Source organism: Leuciscus leuciscus (assembly GCF_965113295.1).
Source record: "Leuciscus leuciscus genome assembly, chromosome: 16".
In the NCBI taxonomy this organism is placed as follows: domain Eukaryota; kingdom Metazoa; phylum Chordata; class Actinopteri; order Cypriniformes; family Leuciscidae; genus Leuciscus; species Leuciscus leuciscus.
Window position 1 is genome coordinate 22,854,806 of NC_138740.1, and position 19,856 is coordinate 22,874,661.

The 19,856-nt window shown below is 37.1% G+C and overlaps 2 protein-coding genes across 2 annotated transcripts; both read right to left on the minus strand.

Annotated features, from left to right (window-relative positions):
* Positions 1–3,201: 3,201 nt before the first annotated feature.
* On the minus strand, positions 3,202–10,575 carry htr3a (5-hydroxytryptamine (serotonin) receptor 3A). Its single transcript, XM_082141145.1, has 9 exons — positions 10,370–10,575; positions 9,905–10,068; positions 9,761–9,805; positions 9,102–9,211; positions 8,825–8,994; positions 8,447–8,607; positions 6,967–7,177; positions 5,208–5,438; positions 3,202–3,943 (listed from the first exon to the last, which is right to left on the minus strand). The coding sequence occupies exons 1-9, from the start codon at positions 10,434–10,436 to the stop codon at positions 3,654–3,656; spliced, it is 1,449 nt and encodes a 482-aa protein (XP_081997271.1). The 5' UTR covers positions 10,437–10,575; the 3' UTR covers positions 3,202–3,653.
* Positions 10,576–11,881: 1,306 nt separating this feature from the next.
* htr3b (5-hydroxytryptamine (serotonin) receptor 3B) lies at positions 11,882–19,583 on the minus strand. Its single transcript, XM_082141146.1, has 9 exons — positions 19,463–19,583; positions 19,056–19,222; positions 18,493–18,537; positions 17,978–18,087; positions 17,690–17,859; positions 17,315–17,472; positions 15,444–15,654; positions 15,125–15,334; positions 11,882–12,560 (listed from the first exon to the last, which is right to left on the minus strand). Exons 1-9 carry the CDS (start codon positions 19,497–19,499, stop codon positions 12,295–12,297), a joined length of 1,374 nt encoding a protein of 457 aa, XP_081997272.1. The 5' UTR covers positions 19,500–19,583; the 3' UTR covers positions 11,882–12,294.
* Between the last annotated feature and the right edge of the window lie 273 nt (positions 19,584–19,856).

The window sequence follows — 19,856 nt, forward strand, 5'->3', positions numbered from 1 at the left end:
TAGTCTGATTCACCTTATTTATTTATTTATTTTATTGGGGAAAAAAGTGAGTAGGAAAAGCCTACTAAATAAAAGCTCATGGCTGATACATTTTCAGTTAGCACCACCTGCAGCTGAGATGATGGCAAATATCCTACGAACTTTAATATTACTGTTAAAGAGAGTAGGGGGGGGACAAAACAAGACCGCGATCTTGATGCGAATACATTATCCGATGAATCCTTAAGATAGCAAAGTGGAGCCACAGGTAGTGTATCATTAAGAGAACAGGTTCCGTGTCTTCACTGCCTGCTCTCATTACCATTCGGAGGGAAATAGACTGAAACAAAAGCAGTCTCTGCTTCTCTTTTATTCTGGGGGGAGACAAGCTGAGAATACAAACCTCAGTGCTTTAGTGAGTCTGCCTGTGTTCATTACATAGAGCTCTGTGTTAATACCAGGAACCATCTGAGCAAATAATGGCAATTCGCTGCTATGCTAATGCTCCCTCTGGTATTGTATCTGTCTAGCACTCTCTGTGTGTGTGTTTGAGTTATGATCCTGTTGAATTATTGTAAACAGCTGCCAGTGTAAAGGCTAGACACACAGCGAAAGCTCAGCCTAACTGCTGGCAAATTTTAGTATTTATATTTTTTGTATTATGTAAATGAAAACAGACAAATTTTATGTGATCACAAATTATGAACTTATTTATTCATGTACTGAATACTTTCAACATAAATATGGAATATGTATATATTATATAATTTAGCAGTGGTTCAGTAAGTTCTTAGTAATTACTTAAAATTACTAGCTACTAATTACATCTTCAGCAGTGTAATTAGATTCCTGTACTGTAATTTTTTTTTTTTTAAATAGCATTACTTCTTTCTAAATCCCATATCAACCTCGACCAGTTATACAATACAGCGACAGATATTAACTGCTCTTTTAATTCTTTCAACTAAATAATATAAAATTGCATAAGTTATTCTGGAACTGACTATATAGCATTTAATGCAATTGCAACAGAATGAACAGGAATTGTAATTAATTACTAAGTAATGCATTATAATTTATACCCAACACTGATCATAAGGAAGAAAGGTAGGCCGAACTAGTAGCCTATACAATATAATACAAGTTCCTCCATCACTAGACATCATCTCACTGTTGATTGGTCACTGCTAATTAGCAGTAACATTAAGAAAATTCGTCCATATTGTGTATTGCCATTAGTGCAGCGATGCACGAAGCACATCTCAGAGGACACTTTCAAAACAACCAGCTTCTGTTGGAAAACGCGGCGAATTCGTGGAAAAACTTGAACCATTGCGAAATCTTTAACCGCATTTACAGTGGCTAATGAAACGCTGCTATCTTTTCACTTCTAACTATCTTTGTAAATCATGCGCCTCATATATAGCACACAATGCTACCTCAGAGTGCTGAGCTAATGAGACTTTTAATTAGGTCTATCTCTTTAGATGAAACTGATTTTTTTAATGATCGTCTGTGAAAGACTGCATGGTTCAGATCAGATTGTCTTCGCTTTAGAAGTGAAGCATCGTTAAGGGCGACGCCGTTGCTGCTGGCGCCCAAGACCGCCAGTTTTCGGCAAAGGTCACGTGACCCCCTCTGCGTGAATAGCTTTTGTGTGACGAGCAGGGCGTCCTATCTTTGGTTGCTCTTTGACCCAGATATGATCTAATGGACAAGGGAAGTTTAGACAGCGAAAGACTGAATGGTGGACGTGGTCTTCCCAAATCCCTTCAATTGTGTTCCCAGCTAAGCCGTGCCTGCGGGTGCGAGCAGGCCCAGTGGACGACCTCCAGCACATGAATCTGCAAAACAAGTAACAGCCTACAAATGCCACTTGAAGCCAGTTGTTATGACTCTGCATGGCTTTCAGGAATTACATTGCCAACTTCACCATGCCAACATTCCGTTCTTGGTTGATAATGAAATTCGTCTGGCAATGGAATCCTATTGTGTGCACTCCAAATGCAGACTGTAATATTACAGATACCAGTGAAAGAATGTAATGTATGTGTAATGATGTCCCTCACATCAGCTGTCTTACCTGCATTACATGGCCTTAGAAGCCCTCTGCTGGTCAAAGTTGAAATGTAATTATGATCATATTAATCATAATGACATATTTATTTAATTTACATCAAGACTGGCATTTACTAAGACACACATCAAACTCTTGTTCTTTGTAAAATTCAGGACTGTGGTGAGCAGAAAGCAGGATGGAGAGATGTGGCCACATTGATTGTATTGGGATCAATGCTCCCATTTACTGTCTAACTGATTTTTTTTTTTCTTCTTTAATTATGTAGGGTGTCGATGGCATTTATCCAATCACCCCAGGCCTGCTGAGTGCATTCCCAGTGAGGTGAAAATCTTTACAATTAGTACATTTAGTGTCACGGGCAACGACTAAAACTCAACCGCCCTTGGGCTGGAAGAGAGGGAACACAATACAAACACGGTCAAACGTCTTCTCAAGACATACAATACAGACACTTTACAGGATGTTTTCATTTCAGTAACAGGATAGCATATTTTTTCACAGTACTACAGATTTGATCAGGATAACAGAAGAGGATATTGGAACCTAAATAATAGATTGTTGTTTTCATGACAATATAAAACCAAAATGATTTGGGTTCCAGCATTTAAAAATGAAGCGTAGTCTAGCATACACTACCATTCAAGTCAAAGTAAGATTTGTCATGCTTTTTAAAGAAGTCTCTTATGCTCACCAAGGATGCATTTATTTGATCAAAACTAATATTACGACTTTAAAATATAATTTATTGCTGTGCATTTTCAGCATCATTACTCCAGTCTTCAGTGTCACATGATCCTTCAGAAATCATTCTATATGCTGATTTGCTGCTCAAGAAACATTTCTTATTATCAGTCATCAATGTTATAAGTTGTGCTGCTTAATATTTTTGAGGAAACCGTGATACATTTTTCTCAGGATTCTTTGGTAAGTAAGTTTTTTTTTTAAACAGCATTTATTTGAAATGGAAATCTTTTGTAGCATTATAAATGTCTCAACCATAACTTCTGATTTAATACATTGTTGCTGAATAAAAGTATTAATTTTATTTAAAAACAAATCTGACCCCAAACTTTAAATGGTAGTGTATGTTTGACCAATTAATCTATACAAGGAAGATATTGAAATACTTAAAAAAAAAAAAAAGACAATACACTGCTAAAAGTGAGTTATATATGCATTTCATATATGTTTTAAAGCTTTGTCTGAGTTTCCAGCTTCTTTCTTTGGCTTCTTTTGGAACTATTTCCATTAGCGGAGGAGTTGTTCATTTTTTCACTTCTTTTTATGTTTTTCTGCTGTATGAAAGGAATATCACACTTGCAACTGTGCTGTTGTACTGATTATTAGCAGATATAACAATCATACATGTATTCTGTATGCTTTTTTCATTGACTTCAGAGCATTCATCTGGTAAGAACAGCAGTCTACAAGTAATAACTCTTGATTTGAAAGCACATTTCTCCTCTATGGTGCTCAAGTTATTCTCTTGTGAGATAACAATCACATTACCCGCACTTAAACTACGTCACACACTGCGTGTACTTTAAGCAGTGAGACAGAATTGGCGCCTTCCCTCTGTGACCCACGTCTGCGGTCAGACGGTCTGCCAGACGGACCACAGTGTGCCTAAAGTGATGCTGTAGGCCAACACGGTGAGCAGGTAGATGCGGAACAGCAGGACGTCCAGTACGTACCCCACCTGCAGCCACTCCTTGGCGATCTCCCTGCTCTCATCCTTCTTCTCCATGAACTGACGGATGGTGGTGATCTCGCGCAGGATGCCGTCCATGACGGGAGGTCCGGTGTCCCGCGTGGACAGGCTCAAGCCCAGGTTTCTCCCGGAGTCTCTGGATCCCTCGCAGCTGTGGTGGTTGCAGTGAACCGCTTAAAAACAAATCACAGGGGAGTTTCAGAGCTTGTTTAATCTGCAAAAACAGACCACCTAGAAGAGCACTGGATCTAAACCTGTATGGCCTACCCATAGTCCACAACAATATCTGAACGTTTCTGTAAAGATGCACTTAGAACAATTGCAAACAAATCCTAGCCAGGTCATTTAGTGCACGGGTTCCCAAAAAACCTTTGTCACCCTTAGACATAAAATATTTACCAGAAGTGCGCCCTGAGATTTTAGGTTAATAGGCAAGACACCCGAGGTGAATAGGGTAAAAAAATAAAAAATAAACTAATAGATATCACCATACTTGCCCAGTTGACTGATTACATTAAGAATTTGGTGGAAAAACAAAATTGTATTACAAGTTTTCTGAATTATCTTTAAATAAGCACTATTTTGCATACATTTCTACAACAAAAAGCTGAACATTGGATAAAGCCAGTTTTGACGTATTTGAGTCGAAGTTTTTTACAGAGGGGATTTTGGATATCTCTTTTTATCATTCCATAAATGTGACCCTGGACCACAAAACCAGTCAGTTTTTGAAATTGAGATTTATACATCATCTGAAAGCTATAAATAAGCTTTCCATTGATGTATGGTTTGTTAGGATATGACAATATTTGGCCAAGATACAACTATTTGAAAATCTGGAATCTGAGGGTGCAAAAAAATCGAAACATTGAGAAAATCTCCTTTAAAGTTATCCATTTATGTTCACGATTGTGCTGCATTCACTCACAAAAATAAATGTTTTAGATATTTACGGTAGGAAATTTACAAAATATCTTCATGGAACATGATCTTTCCTTAATAACCTAATGATTTTTGGCATAAAATAAATGGTCCAGGGTCACAAATCAGAAAATACTGTCAACAGCCAGAAAAAAAATACATTCTCATTAATAAAATGTATAAAATCAGGCAAATTATATATGAACAAACCCATATGTAAAAACCTTCAGAACATGGATAGGAATAGTTTGGTGTATGTAAGTGCTGCTGAAGTGGAGATTTCTGATTTCTGAACAAAAAACACTTTTCAGAAAATGACGTCCTGCTGTTCTTTGAAGATCTACAGACGCAAAAAGATAAAGTGCTCTGAAAGGTACACTTAAAAGTGTATTTTGGATGTTTTCTTTCCACTAGTCTGAAAGCCCCAAATCTCAAATTGTATAACCCTTTTTTAGCGAATGGAAACAGTTGCTAAGGTAGGATTGGTCAAGAGGGGCTTAGCGAAGGGTCAGTTACCTGTGTTCATGTTGTTCTCTTTGTAGAGCGGCAGGTCAGTTCCCTGCGAGAGGAGCGAGCAGACCTTCTTGTTGCGAATGCAGAGCAGGACAGTGGCCTTCTCCAGCACCAGGTGTTTGACCCACTGCGGGACACGAGACTGAAGATCCTGCTTGTGCACCAGCCTCACGATCAAAACCGACTCGGTCAGACTGATGACCAGCAGCGCCATGCATACCACAAAGTACACACCTACACTCAAACACACAGACATAACACACCGTTACATGCAACGTTCTTTCTGAGCAAAGCATGCTATTAATGGCCAGAAACACAGAATGTAGCATATGCTTGCAGAATGTAAGAATTATAATATCGAATGCAGAACAATTCATTTCCTTATTATACACCACTATTCAAAAGTTTTTGAAACAAGTCTCATGCATAACAAACATACAGTCAAAAAGGTAATATTGTGAAATATTATTACAACTGTTTTCTATGTGAATATGTTTTAAAATGTGTTTTTTCCTGTGATGCAAAACTGAATTTTCAGCATCATTACTCCAGTCTCTTCAGTGTCACATGATCCTTCAGAAATCATTCTAATATGATGATTTGCTGCTAAAGAAACATTTCTTTATTATCAATGTTGAAAGCAGTTGTGCTGCTTAATATTTTTTGTTGAAACTGGAATTTTCTCTGATATTTGGATGAATGGAAAGATATTTGAAATATAATTTTGTTGTTGTTGTTGCAAAAATGCAGATGTCATTACATTCACTTTTGATCAATTTAATGCATCTTTACTGAATAAAAATATTAATTTAATAAGTAAAAAAAAATCTAACTGACCCCAAAATTTGGAAGGGGAATGTATGTGATAACTGGCCTTATTTTATACAGTAACTAAATAAAAATAAATATATAGAGAGTGTGGTCCAAAAGACCCCTGACCAAAAATACTTACCTTTTTTAATTTTTTATAATAAGTATATAACTCTAGCTGCATGATCTCCTCAAGTTTGTGTACAACCTGATGACAGATATAAGTGAATGCTGACCATGTATATATAATCGCATGATCAATTTCACAAATTTGCAGTGTATAGGATCTTAAATATTACACATTCATTTCCTTTACATAATGTTTCTCTGTTTTTTCACATTTTTTTCAAAATCCTAAAATGTTTATTTCCTGGCTCAAATTAGATTTTGAATTTATGCTAACCGTGTCAAGATAATAATATTGCTGATTTTCCCAGAGTCACGCTGGTTTATTGCTGTATTCACTTGTTTAGAGAAGTAGTTCTCATGATCTTTCACAAGAAAGAAAAAGAAAAAAAAACATTGCGTGCCCTCTGTGGGCTTTAGTGTGTTTGACAGCATTAGTTTTGCAATTGCATTTGAACCTGAAACCTCTGTAGTGTTCTCGGCTGCTCTCCTTATCTCTCAAATTAATCAGTGTATTTCCGCACAAGCTTCCTCACAGCTGCAGTTCTATACTGAAAATCAATAAACATGCGGATTGACTTCAGTTGAAACACTCAAGAAATCTCTTGTTTTCTGTCTGCGCAATTCCGCCCGGCTGAGAGGAAACTGTATTGGATCACACAACTTGCTACAAACAATTAAAACATTTAATATGCTCTAGATGCAGTAGACTAAATTCAAAACGTCACCTCTCTCACATAATTATACGCTTCCTCAATCAGGGAATACAGAATGAATGATTGAAATGCATCAGGTCATGTTCTATGAAACAGAAAGACCTCATTACCAATGAGAGGGGTCCCTATGGCAGTCGCTGGCAGAGTGTCTGAGACGATGATGAGAAAGACAGAATAGCCCAGGAGCAGAGTGATCTTGAAGGAGACTCTCTCTCCGCTGTCTGGAGGCAGGTAGAATCCAACAATGTCCATCACCATCAGGAATACGCTGGGCAACAGGAGGTTGACTGTGTAGAACAGAGGTCTGCGTCGGATCACAACCTGGCGATTAAAGAAAGAGACGTATTTCCTTCTGGCAATAATCTGTTGATCTTTCTCACTTTGTTTTTCTTTCACTTTGGCACTAATTTATAAGTGCTTTCCAAAAGAAATGTGACCTGACATTTGGTGCATGTCCATTTAGTGGTACACTACCATTCAAAAGTTTGGAGTCGTTAGAATAATAAAAAATAAAAAAGCAGGCAAAACCGTGATATTGTGAAATATTACAAATATATTTTAAAATGTAGTTTATTCCTGTGATGGCGAAGCTGAATGATGCTTTAGAAATGATCCTTCAGAAATCATTCTAATATGCTGATTTAGTGCTCAAGAAACATTAATATTAATGATGAAAACATTTCTGCTACTGTTTTTGTGGAAAGATTGAGACACCTTTTGTCAGGATTCTTTGATGAATTCAATAGAAATAGAAGTTCAATAAAAATAGAAATCTTTTGTAACATTATAAATGCATTTAATTTGGATGCATCCTTGCGGAGTAATAATTAGTATAGTCATAATATCTTTCAAACCTTACTTCCGCCAGCCTTTTGAACTTAAGGGTTTTGGGCAGTGTTCACGTAACACATTGTGAGTTATGTAATCAGATTACCTTTTTTCAAGTAACTAAAAGTAACTACGTATTTAAAATTTACAACAATTGTATTTTTATTTTATTTTTTATTTTTACAGTCTATGATTGTAACACATTACTTTAAAATGTAGCTTTCCCCAACACTGGTGTTGGAAAGAATTTGACCTGTAGCTTGGTGGTTTTTTTGCGCAAAAGTTATTGTATTTATATACTAATACATATTTATCCGTATTTCATTTTTAATTGGTTAAACTTTCACTTTAGAATACTGTTACAAATAATTAGTAATTCCTTCTGAAGGATTTGATAATACTTGAATTATTACCAATGTGTTACCATGATCTTCACATTAGAATTAATTATACATTATGCATTATTCATGTGAATTATGAACCTGTATATAATAGTTCTTAGTAGTCCTCTGGGAGGTATGAAAAATTGTTATTGATTAGTTAATAGTGAACAACCTCATTCAACTGAGTGCTATTAATTACTAATTTGTTACTTGGTGTTTCTTGTTATAGTAGTTTCTAGAATGCTAAAATTGCATTACTCACTTGTTCCTGTGTAGTTATTCATTAACGACGGAACAGTATTCTAAAGTGTTCCCCTTTTTTTCAAAAGCAAATGCTAATGTGTGCCGTGGCTTAATTTGGTATTATTACGTTACTCACAGTAAACTTCATTTCGGCATAGAAATCATCATTATCTATGCTGAACTTGTTGTATGTGGAGAGGACATGAAGCAGCTCCCATTCTCCCTGGTTCATGAACACACGCTTGTCGTTCATTACTTCCTCGGGGGTTCTCATTAGTGTGATGTTGATGTCTTTAGCTATGAGATGAGATAAGGTTAAAGGTCAGTTCCTTCGTCTTTTAGGAAAAGCCATGTTGCTTCTTTTTATTGTGCTTGAATCATTTCTGCAATAATACATTAGAGCGTTCTTATTTATTCTGTAAATGTGGTTTTAGACTTGGAATCTTGGAAAACTGTACATTTTGTCAGTGTTGAATCTGAATGATCTCTCTTGAGCTTACTCATGTTTACTTACTTGTGTGGAGCCAGCTCTGGAAAGTCAGGCTACATTTTTGGACATCATAAGGAAAGTTGTAGATATTGAGGGAGCAGGCGGTCACCACCTGGATAGGCTTATAGTTGCGAACAAGCCCGGAATGGCCTACATAGACGTAAGGAATATCAGGAGACTTTCCTACATCCACACTGCAGGGTACAAAGAGAGTGTTTATAAAGGACTGCTGTGAAGAGCCGACTGAGATGTTTCAAAACAAGTGTCTCATTAACGTCTCAATTATGTCAAGTCTACTCACAATTCATTGATAAGAATATCTGGAACCCAGATGTTGGCAGTGGGAATGGAAATCTGTTTGACTTCATCAAATTCTTCAGGATCCCACGTAAGAAACTCATCTATCCATTGCTTTTGAAGTGAGAGAAATGTCAAGTAAATATCAGAAAAGAATCCAATCAAATATTCCTCAATTAGGTACAAAAAGTTAAAGCATAATAACTTGTAAATCGGTTCATGAATCGGACTGTCACGTTGTAAGTTTTTAAATCACTCAAAATAACCGTTCAGTCATACATTCTGTCAAACGAACGTTTGCTGTTTACGTTTATGATTTACTAACAAGAAAAAAAGTCATTTGGGAGTCAACACTGGTTTTGTCGTACATTGTTGATACTGATACACACAAAAAAGACCCGTCTTGTATGAGTTAGTTGTTCGTGAATCACGTTGTATGTTTTTGATACACTATCCGCTCATGAGTTATCGAAGTTACATTGCTCGCGCTATGAGTTGTTGATTCACTAAAAAGAACCGGCTCATAAGAGTCATTCCTACAGGAATCGGATCACTGGTCGCGCTGTTAATTCGATTCAGTTGCAGAGACTTGAAGTGCGTAAAACATTCACTTTTGATGTTGTCGGTTCTCTAATTTTAAATTTATATTTTCAACCAACATACCTGTCTGTACCAAACATATGTTGTCAAGACCTGGTTCTTCTCATCCTGTGTGGCACAAAAATACACAAAATATTTAATAAATAAATAATAATTGAATAAATTATTAGTTTGCATAATTAATAGACGTTTGAGAATTCTACCCACCACATTGAGGATCGCATAAACCATGAGGTCAATGGCCACCGTCGTTGACTGTCTCCAGTCGCGCACTGGTCGAACTCCTTTCTTATATCCGGCACTTAAAAACTCATTTAATCGAACCAGAGTGGCATTGGCGAAGCGCCCAGTGTTACTGCTCAGCTTCTTCACTACACCGAGACAAAAGAATAGTCACTATCACTTTTACTTCATTCAACTTTAGCTTCGGCCTTAGAAAGTTTAAAGCCAGTAATACGCGAAAGCATGTCGATTAATTGCAATAATTGATAGTGTTTCAAAACCTGTCGAGCTGCCAACAAATACAGCAATTTGGAGCATCAGACTTTATGTCTAGATCGCCACTGGGTTTCGAGATGAGGCAATTTAATGTGAAATTACAGAGCTCGTTTGTTTTAAAGCTCAAACGCGAGCTGTTCTTATAACCAAAGTCAAAAGTTTGAGAAAAGTTACCTGAGCAATTCACCACCGTCCCATAGATACAAACGCAGAGAGCTGTCCAGAGTGCTGAACACTTCATTGTGCCGAGCTGTTTGGCGTTGCCCTGGGTTCTTCTCGCAGGCTTCTAGCCTGGTGCTGCTTCCTTCCAGTGATGCTCTCTTAGCTCCATTAGTTATCTCTGAGCTTTCCAGAAGCGCTCGGGCTGTCATTACAGCACTTAGTCCACCCTCCCTTCCCTACATCATCATCCCACAGTTTAGCCAGGTCAGAAAGCACTTCAGCTTGTCCCAAGAGTCACATAGGAGAGAATTAACTATATAAGCATGGCAAGCATTCTGTAACCTTGAAAAAATAACAGATGGAGTACAATTTATTACACATATATATTTATTAACTGTATAAATATTGTGGTATACAGTTGGTATAAACATGATACAGTTGGTATAGTTCAAAATAACTAATTAGTCAATTTTGTGAACACTATCTTTGATAAGGCCTCGCCTTAAGAATAAAGCATAGTTGTGATGTAAATATTTTAAATTATAATAGGTTAAACAGCATAAAGTGTGTTTATGTTTTTCCCCTCAACAGCGGAGAGCTACCTTTGACATTTCATGGGTCGTATTTCACCACCAAGTTCAAGTCAATTTCCATGAGCACTTAGACTACTACATTAAACGGTGATCTAATACTTCGCCCAGCCATGATGAGACTTAATTAGCCTGGCAATAGGCAGGTGATTAGATTTGAGTCAGGAAAATATTATCAGAATTTTGATGAGGAATTGAATCATGTCTTTTTTTTTCTGACTGGACAGGCAGCTCTGAGAAGCTCTGTAATGAAAATGCACTATAGTGATAGTGACGTGGAAGTGATTGTGGTTTATTTTTCAGTAAGGAAACTGGAGCTTGATGTATGATTATGGTACAGAGAAGGGTTCTTCACTCTCATTATATGTGTGATGTTTCAAAGAATGCTCTTTAATCTTTGTTTTTAAAGGATGTATTGCTACCTGTTCTGGCCCTTAAAAATGACATCTGTTTATGTAAGCGTATATTGTCAAATTTATTCAGATATTAAATCAGTTTAATAAAAATCAGTTAATTTAGAAATGGATTTAATTGGAATTAGGATTTAGATTTCTTGCTTAAACAGGTTTTCACTGTATTTTCATTAGTAAGATTTATTTATTTGTATTTTTTGACCATCCAGGACAGAAATGCTTACATTTATATATAAATGTTAATAATATATTAAAAATAAAATAATTTATTTGGAGTTTTAGCAGAACAAAATCTCAAAACATCTCAACAATACAAATTATTTTGCAACATTATTTATTTGCAAGCATTTTTATATTTTGCAACAGTAAAAAATATTACCAAAGCAGTTATAGTAAAATGTTTATATAACGTAATCAAGCCAACTTAATATTCTATACATTTTGAGTTCCATTCCATCTCCACTTGAATATTTAACATTCAAAATTTTAGATACCATTAACAAACCTTTAAAAAGTATTAACATAAATAAACACCTCCATTCTTATGAGTGGAGATTTAATGTCAGAGAGATGTGCTACAATTATTAAGAGAAGCATGGAAGAGAAAGACAGTAAATACAAATTAGTACAATAATTTGTTTTCCTTTATTCTACTCAATACAAACACATACAACAGAAAGAATGCTTGCTTGCAGCCAGTCTTTACGATTTTTACATCTGAAAGAAAGTTCAAATGTTTTACAATAATCTCCTTAGGAAACTGGTCACATTTTTTTGTTACAGTGTAAATCTGCAGAAGCACATCTGAATTAATGTGAATAGTAGGCATCAATTGCAATACATTTTTTGATACTTTAAAACTGAAACTGCACAGCTGTGGAATCTGTTACTTTGTATTAACTCAATCTTTCTCTTCTCGTCACACCTCTTTTTTTCAGGCAGAGCTCCAGGTTCCCCAGAGCAGCAGTAGAGTCATCACATAGATGAACATAAACATCAGGTACATGCAGAAGAGGAGCTTGTCCACTTTCAGGCACAGTTCCACCCAGTAAGACTGTGAAATGCCCTCACTGTCCTCCTCCTGAAGGTACAGTCTGAGAGACACCACCTCCTGCAGGATTTTCTCCAGTGAAGAGTCACTGTTCGAGACATCTGTCAGGGAGAACAGGTCTGGCTCTGGAGAGAGATCAGACTCGTAGCCTGAATCAAAGAGAACAAAACCATTTAGAATCATGTGGTATATACTGTATATACTCTCACCTAAAGGATTATTAGGAACACCTGTTCAATTTCTCATTAATGCAATTATCTAATCAACCAATCACATGGCAGTTGCTTCAATGCATTTAGGGGTGTGGTCCTGGTCAAGACAATCTCCTGAACTCCAAACTGAATGTCAGAATGGGAAAGAAAGGTGATTTAAGCAATTTTGAGCGTGGCATGGTTGTTGGTGCCAGACGGGCCGGTCTGAGTATTTCACAATCTGCTCAGTTACTGGGATTTTCACACACAACCATTTCTAGGGTTTACAAAGAATGGTGTGAAAAGGGAAAAACATCCAGTATACGGCAGTCCTGTGGGCGAAAATGCCTTGTTGATGCTAGAGGTCAGAGGAGAATGGGCCGACTGATTCAAGCTGATAGAAGAGCAACTTTGACTGAAATAACCACTCGTTACAACCGAGGTATGCAGCAAAGCATTTGTGAAGCCACAACACGCACAACCTTGAGGCGGATGGGCTACAACAGCCGAAGACCCCACCGGGTACCACTCATCTCCACTACAAATAGGAAAAAGAGGCTACAATTTGCACGAGCTCACCAAAATTGGACAGTTGAAGACTGGAAAAATGTTTCCTGGTCTGATGAGTCTTGATTTCTGTTGAGACATTCAGATGGTAGAGTCAGAATTTGGCGTAAACAGAATGAGAACATGGATCCATCATGCCTTGTTACCACTGTGCAGGCTGGTGGTGGTGGTGTAATGGTGTGGGGGATGTTTTCTTGGCACACTTTAGGCCCCTTAGTGCCAATTGGGCATCGTTTAAATGCCACGGCCTACCTGAGCATTGTTTCTGACCATGTCCATCCCTTTATGACCACCATGTACCCATCCTCTGATGGCTACTTCCAGTAGGATAATGCACCATGTCACAAAGCTCAAATCATTTCAAATTGGTTTCTTGAACATGACAATGAGTTCACTGTACTAAAATGGCCCCCACAGTCACCAGATCTCAACCCAATAGAGCATCTTTGGGATGTGGTGGAACGGGAGCTTCGTGCCCTGGATGTGCATCCCACAAATCTCCATCAACTGCAAGATGCTATCCTATCAATATGGGCCAACATTTCTAAAGAATGCTTTCAGCACCTTGTTGAATCAATGCCACGTAGAATTAAGGCAGTTCTGAAGGTGAAAGGGGGTCAAACACAGTATTAGTATGGTGTTCCTAATAATCCTTTAGGTGAGTGTATATATATCCACACACACACACACACACACACACACACACACAATACATTAGATATAATAGGTATAATATCTTAAAGCTTCAAAACGAACATTGCAACAATATTACAATGATATTGATAGCCTACTGAAGTCCTCTGAGGATATTTTCACTAACTTGCTTCTACACAAAAAAGAGAGCGTGAATTTACAGTGTGTTACGACTTACGAGAGACATAAAAGTAGCGCCTATACAGTGTTGCCATGGACAATGGTGAGTATGAACCACTGATCTGCAGTACTGTGCAAAACCCCCAGAAGAACTGCGGGAACATCTCCGAGATGCTTGAAGAAACCTTCCTGCAAAGCTACCTGAAAAACTATGTGCAAGTGTACGGACAAAAGCCGTTTTAAACGCAAAAGGTCGTTACACCATATATTGATTTGAATTCGTTAATTGAAGTTAAATCATAAATTCAATTTGTGCTTTTATTTTTGAAAGCATTCTCACTTTACAGCATTTTAACTCAAATGCCAGTACTTTTCACAGTACTGTAGCTTTGCAGGAAGGTTTCTTCAAGCATCTTGGAGACGTTCCCGCAGTTCTTCTGGATTTAGTTTGTCTCCGTTTTTTCTGTTTCTTCATGTAATCACAGACGGACTCGATGATGGTGAGATCAGATCATACCGGCTGTTGTCAGACTCCTTGTGCATACAGAAATCTCACTGGATTATTACATGGGGGTATTAACATGCCTAAGACTTTTGCACAGTACTGTGTAGAGAATTTTCCAAATAGTTGGGTAAACTTCTATAGTGGTGAACGGCGAGATATAATTATAATTTTTATATAAAAAATATATAGAATTTTTGTATTTCCATTTGGTTTAAAAGCAAAAGAAAGAAAATCTGTTATAGAGTTCCCACATCTTTTCAAAAGAGGGAAAAATATAGAGAGATTGATTATGTTGGTCAGAAGAGGGAAAGATTTCAAATTTGTCGTCACTCCCTCAGCGAGTGATATAACAAATATATATATCAAATATATAACTTTATATATATAAGTTATATATTTGATTAATCTAGATAATGTAAATTTTTTTAACAAACTTTTGGTTGTTAGTCCATAATTTATTATATAATTTTTTAAATGTATTATTATAAACTGTTATATAAGAATATTCAGTATTACCTAAATGTTAACAATACAGTATTAGTACTATTAACATGAACAAATGAATGTTGTTTATAACTAATGTCAACGAATAGAACCTGTAAACAACATGATTAATGGATAATGTTCTCTCTCCTACCCCCTGATTGGTCCATATCATCCAGTGTCTTCATCGAGGTGAAAGCGCTCTCAATAAAGCTCTGGTCCATCGAGCCGTATTTGTCTAACAAGCAAGCCGATATAGACATCTCCTTGACTTCGTTCTCACTGTAATGCAAAAGCTTCACTACAAAAATGGACAATGACAAACTAAGCACCAGCAGCGCCATGCAAACAGCAAAGAAGACCCCTATGGCAAAAAGAGCAGACATTGTTGTCAGTGAGGTGAGGTTGCTGCCCGTCAAAGTGTAGTTAATAGGGAAACATTATGATTAGGAAAAGCTCTGGCTGTACTATACCAATGAGGGGTGTTTTAATGGCTGTGGCAGGGATTTCATCCATCAGATTGACTCTGATTACAGTGAAGCCCAGGAGAATGCTGGTCTTGAAAGTGATGCGAGTTCCACTGTTTGGAGGCAGATAGAAACTGGTGACATCCACCACCATGAAGAAGATGCTGGGGATGAGCAGACCTACCACGTACAGCAGGGGGCGCCTGCGGATCAGCACCTTCAGAGAGAGGCAAGACTGGCTGGGATTGAACGCTCTCTGGGTGATATTTAGTTCATCACTTGCCATCAGGAACAAAAAAGTGCTCTAGGAGCAGTCTGAAATGGCTGTGTCTGAAGAGGAATACATAACAAGCGTAAGCCTTCTCCCCATTTCCTGGATTTGCTAAATCGGTCCAATTTCTCATTCTAGAACTGAAATTGTTTTCCCACACCTCAGCTCCCCCTGAGAACCGAACCTCACTGCCATTGAGCTATTACCCCTCGCTGCCCCTCATCTGGATCAGGACCATTCATTTCACTTTCCTTATCTAAGGATGCTTAAGCTTTCACAGTACAACAAAGAGCAATTTCATACTGACTTAAACATGTTCCCCACCCATTTGCCCAATGAGTAAAAAACACAAATATGGATCTCTAAATGGCTTCGTCAATGAGCCGCAGAGCAAAGGTAATCAAAGAACACAGCCGTTTCCATGGTGTGCCTATCTTAGTGGAACAGGGTGGATTGCCCACGAGTGTGAGCTATTGGCCTATTTCTCCCACTGAACACGACGTTCATTGATCAAATGCCAGAAAGACAGTCTCATTATCATCATCCTTGCTGTGTGTTAAGCCTCATCTATTAGCATTAGTGTGAGTCCGCTAACAACCATGCAAAGGTTGGAGAAGGGTTGTGACACATCAGACTGGATGCTGTCAGTACTCTAGTGTGTCCGACGGACTGTTACGTGCCAATGTCTCAGTCAGCCTCCAAAATTAACATTTGTCAAACACCAAATTCAAGTCAAATTTGGCAGTGATAAGTAAATAGAAAAGTACATTGAAATATTATTTAATTTTAGAAATTAAAATAAAATGTAATCATTAAATTGAAATATAATATATTTTGAAATAATTTAAAATTAAATCACGTTCGATTTTAAAGTCGCAATGTGAAGGAAGAAGCGACAGATCTTGATGTGCATGAGTGAAACGATTGAAAAAGAAGAAAAAAAATGTAGTGCCGAGACTTGGTTCTGTCCATCGGTTGTTGATTGAATGTGAACTTGCAGTCAACTGTAATAAAGTTTAAGTAGACAAAATTATTGTCTAATAATAATAATAACTACAAACTACAAAATCTAACTTTACCCACATACATTCAGTAAACTCACGTAAAGCGACATACAAATCTCAACTCATTGAATGCTTATATCCCTGCAAAAAATAAACAATATTATCGTCCATTTATATATCTATAAATTTAGATATACTGTATAGTGCATACATACACTCACGTAAGGCAATCAGTTATTTATATAAATAATATCCAGGCTGTGTGATTGCATATATTGTCTCAAAAATGAAACAATATTATTGCACAGCTCTATAAATACATTTTATATAAATTAATTTCATTTCATTAATTTATCCGCATTGTCGCACTCACGTAAAGCGATATACATTATAGCAAATCCCAACTGCTTGATTATATCATCTCAGATTCAGAATGTAAACTTTATTATCACCCAGATCTAATCTAAAGATATTAGGCTATTATAAACATTACTGTTTTCTGATTTACTGTAAAGCTGCTTTGAAACAATGTGTCTTATCAGTCTAAAGCAGCCATTGAATGTCATTTCTACTGCTTGAATAAACTCAGTATTAATCCTCACATTAAACTGAATCTGCGCGTAGTCTCTGTCCTCTAGATTCAATGTCCAGTAGTGAGAAGGGACAGACAGCAGCTCCCATTCACCATCATTCATGAACTCTCTGGTGTCACTGGCGATTTCCTCAGCAGGCCTCCACAGAGCTAAATCCACTTCACTCACTGTCAGAGAAACACATCAGCAGTTCATTGTGTTATGGTAGAATTAAGTATTTATGTTGGCAGGTTTGTGAGAACCTCATTTAAAGTGTCAGCTTTTAAAAGATTCTAACCAGGGCTGATCAAAAACACTCAGTAATCACAGCAACTCTCATTATCCGGAGACCAGCTTGTTTGTAAAGGAGTGAAAGCACGAGCCGTGTATGAGTGAGTCATTTACCTGAGTGGAGCCAGCTGCGAAAGGTCAGAGTGCAGTTCTGCTTGTCAAAGGGAAAGGCATAAATCTCCAGGTGACATGCTGAGACCACCTGGATGGGTTTGTAGTTTTTTACTGTTCCTGAGCAGTTGACATAAACATATGGGATGACTGGGGATTTGCCAACATGGACGCTGGAGAGAGAGAGGAAGACATATGATGCAATGAGAGTATAACTCGACAAAATTCATTTCCAGGAAACAAAAGGAGCTTGTGATGTGGGCAGGGGAGATACATCTATCATGTACATACAATTCACTTATGATGACATCAGGCACCCAGATGGCATCCGAGGACAGCGATATTTCAGTGATTCCATCAAACTCTTCAGGATCCCAAACGAGAAACTCATCGTTCCATATCTGAAACATTAGAGTAATGTGGTTTACTGTTACCTAGCAGGTCCCATGAGAAAGATTCAGATCTCTGAAACGTTTCGATTTCATGCATTTAAAAAATCGGATTATTGTGTGTGTTTCTTTGCTGGACCTCAGAAAGGTCAAATTAAATGTATTTTATGAAACTTTGTTGTTTAAACTTAACGTAATGACATTTTTGTATATATATGTATTGGTTTATTGATATTATTCAGAATAAAAGTAAATGTTCAGGTTAAAGTCAAATGTCAAACATATTTTAATGCTACCATAAACAATGCACATCAGACTAATCCGAATATTTTAATCTGAAAGTTTATGCTATACAACCATGCTGCTGATTTCATTATGAATCATTACCACTAATTAGACAAATTAATTGATACTTACTTGGCGATACCAGATGCTGGTGGTAACTTTCTGAGTCTGTCCGTCCTGTGAAAAGGCAGGCGCAAAATTACTTTATTATATTGACATGAGACAGACTTTAAAGGGATACTCCACTTTAAAATGAAAATAATGTTGTTTCAAACCTGTATGAATTTCTTTCTTCTGCTGAACAGAAAGGAAGATATTTAGAAGAATGTCAGTAACCAGACAGTTTCTGGTACCATTGACTTCCATAGTAGGAAAAACAATATACTATGGAAGTCAATGGTACCAGAAACTGTCTGGTTACTGACATTCTTCTAAATATCTTCCTTTCTGTTCAGAAGAAAGAAATTCATACAGGTTTGAAACAACATGAGGGTGAGTATATGATGACAGAATTTTCATTTTAAAGTGGAGTATCCCTTTAACACCTGTGCAGTTTGTTAATTTAGTTAACGACTTCTAACAGTGAACACTCCTATGCATTGCATATAAAAAAACTTAACGTGATAGATGTATGCAATATTGATCATAATGTTGAGCAATAAACTGTATCTCTCTAAAGGTTAAAATGTACTTACCACATCCAGGACAGATTTGATTATAAGGTCAATGTAAATAGTAGTTGGTTTGGTCCAGTTCTGGACAGGCCGAATTCCACTGTTGTATTTGCGAAGCAGTAACCTGGTGAGTTGGTTCAGAGCAGATCTCTTTGGTTTCTCTGGGACTAACTCAGCCTGTGGAATAGCTGTACAGAAATGTTAATAAGTGCAGATCCTGATTATGCTATAATTATCAGTATGGATTGGCAGCATGCAGAATTCAATCACATTCATTCCATAAAATCCACAGCAAGTTCAACGTTCACTGAAAGGTCAAATGTTTCTAATTGTATTGTATCCTTTGAATAATAAATGTTAATGCAAGCAGCTATAACTGAATGATTGTATACTTAATTCAGTATAAAAAGAAGCAGCACTGGACTTACCTGACAGTACCAAAGATAGCAAGAGGACAGGACTCATCCTGGCAATTCAATTCCAGGAACTTCAGAAGAAGAAAAATGCAAACTTATTCAAATCACTTTCCACAGCCTTTGTTCAAGCTTTTAAAATGTTACCCAATTACAAAGTGCCTTTTATTCCAGCAGAATGCCATGGAGCATCAGAATGGTCGTCGTACACATGACTGCAACAAATGCACAGCAGCAACTTGCTCACCACTCTAGCAAATTGATTTTCCATTATGATGGTAAGAAGATCTGGGTTTAGTGAATAGGATGTGTACTCTGACTGCTCAGTTCATGGACCATATACTATAGAGAATAACGGGACATGCTACATACATAATCACAATTATGCAATCAACTATTATCAGTAAAA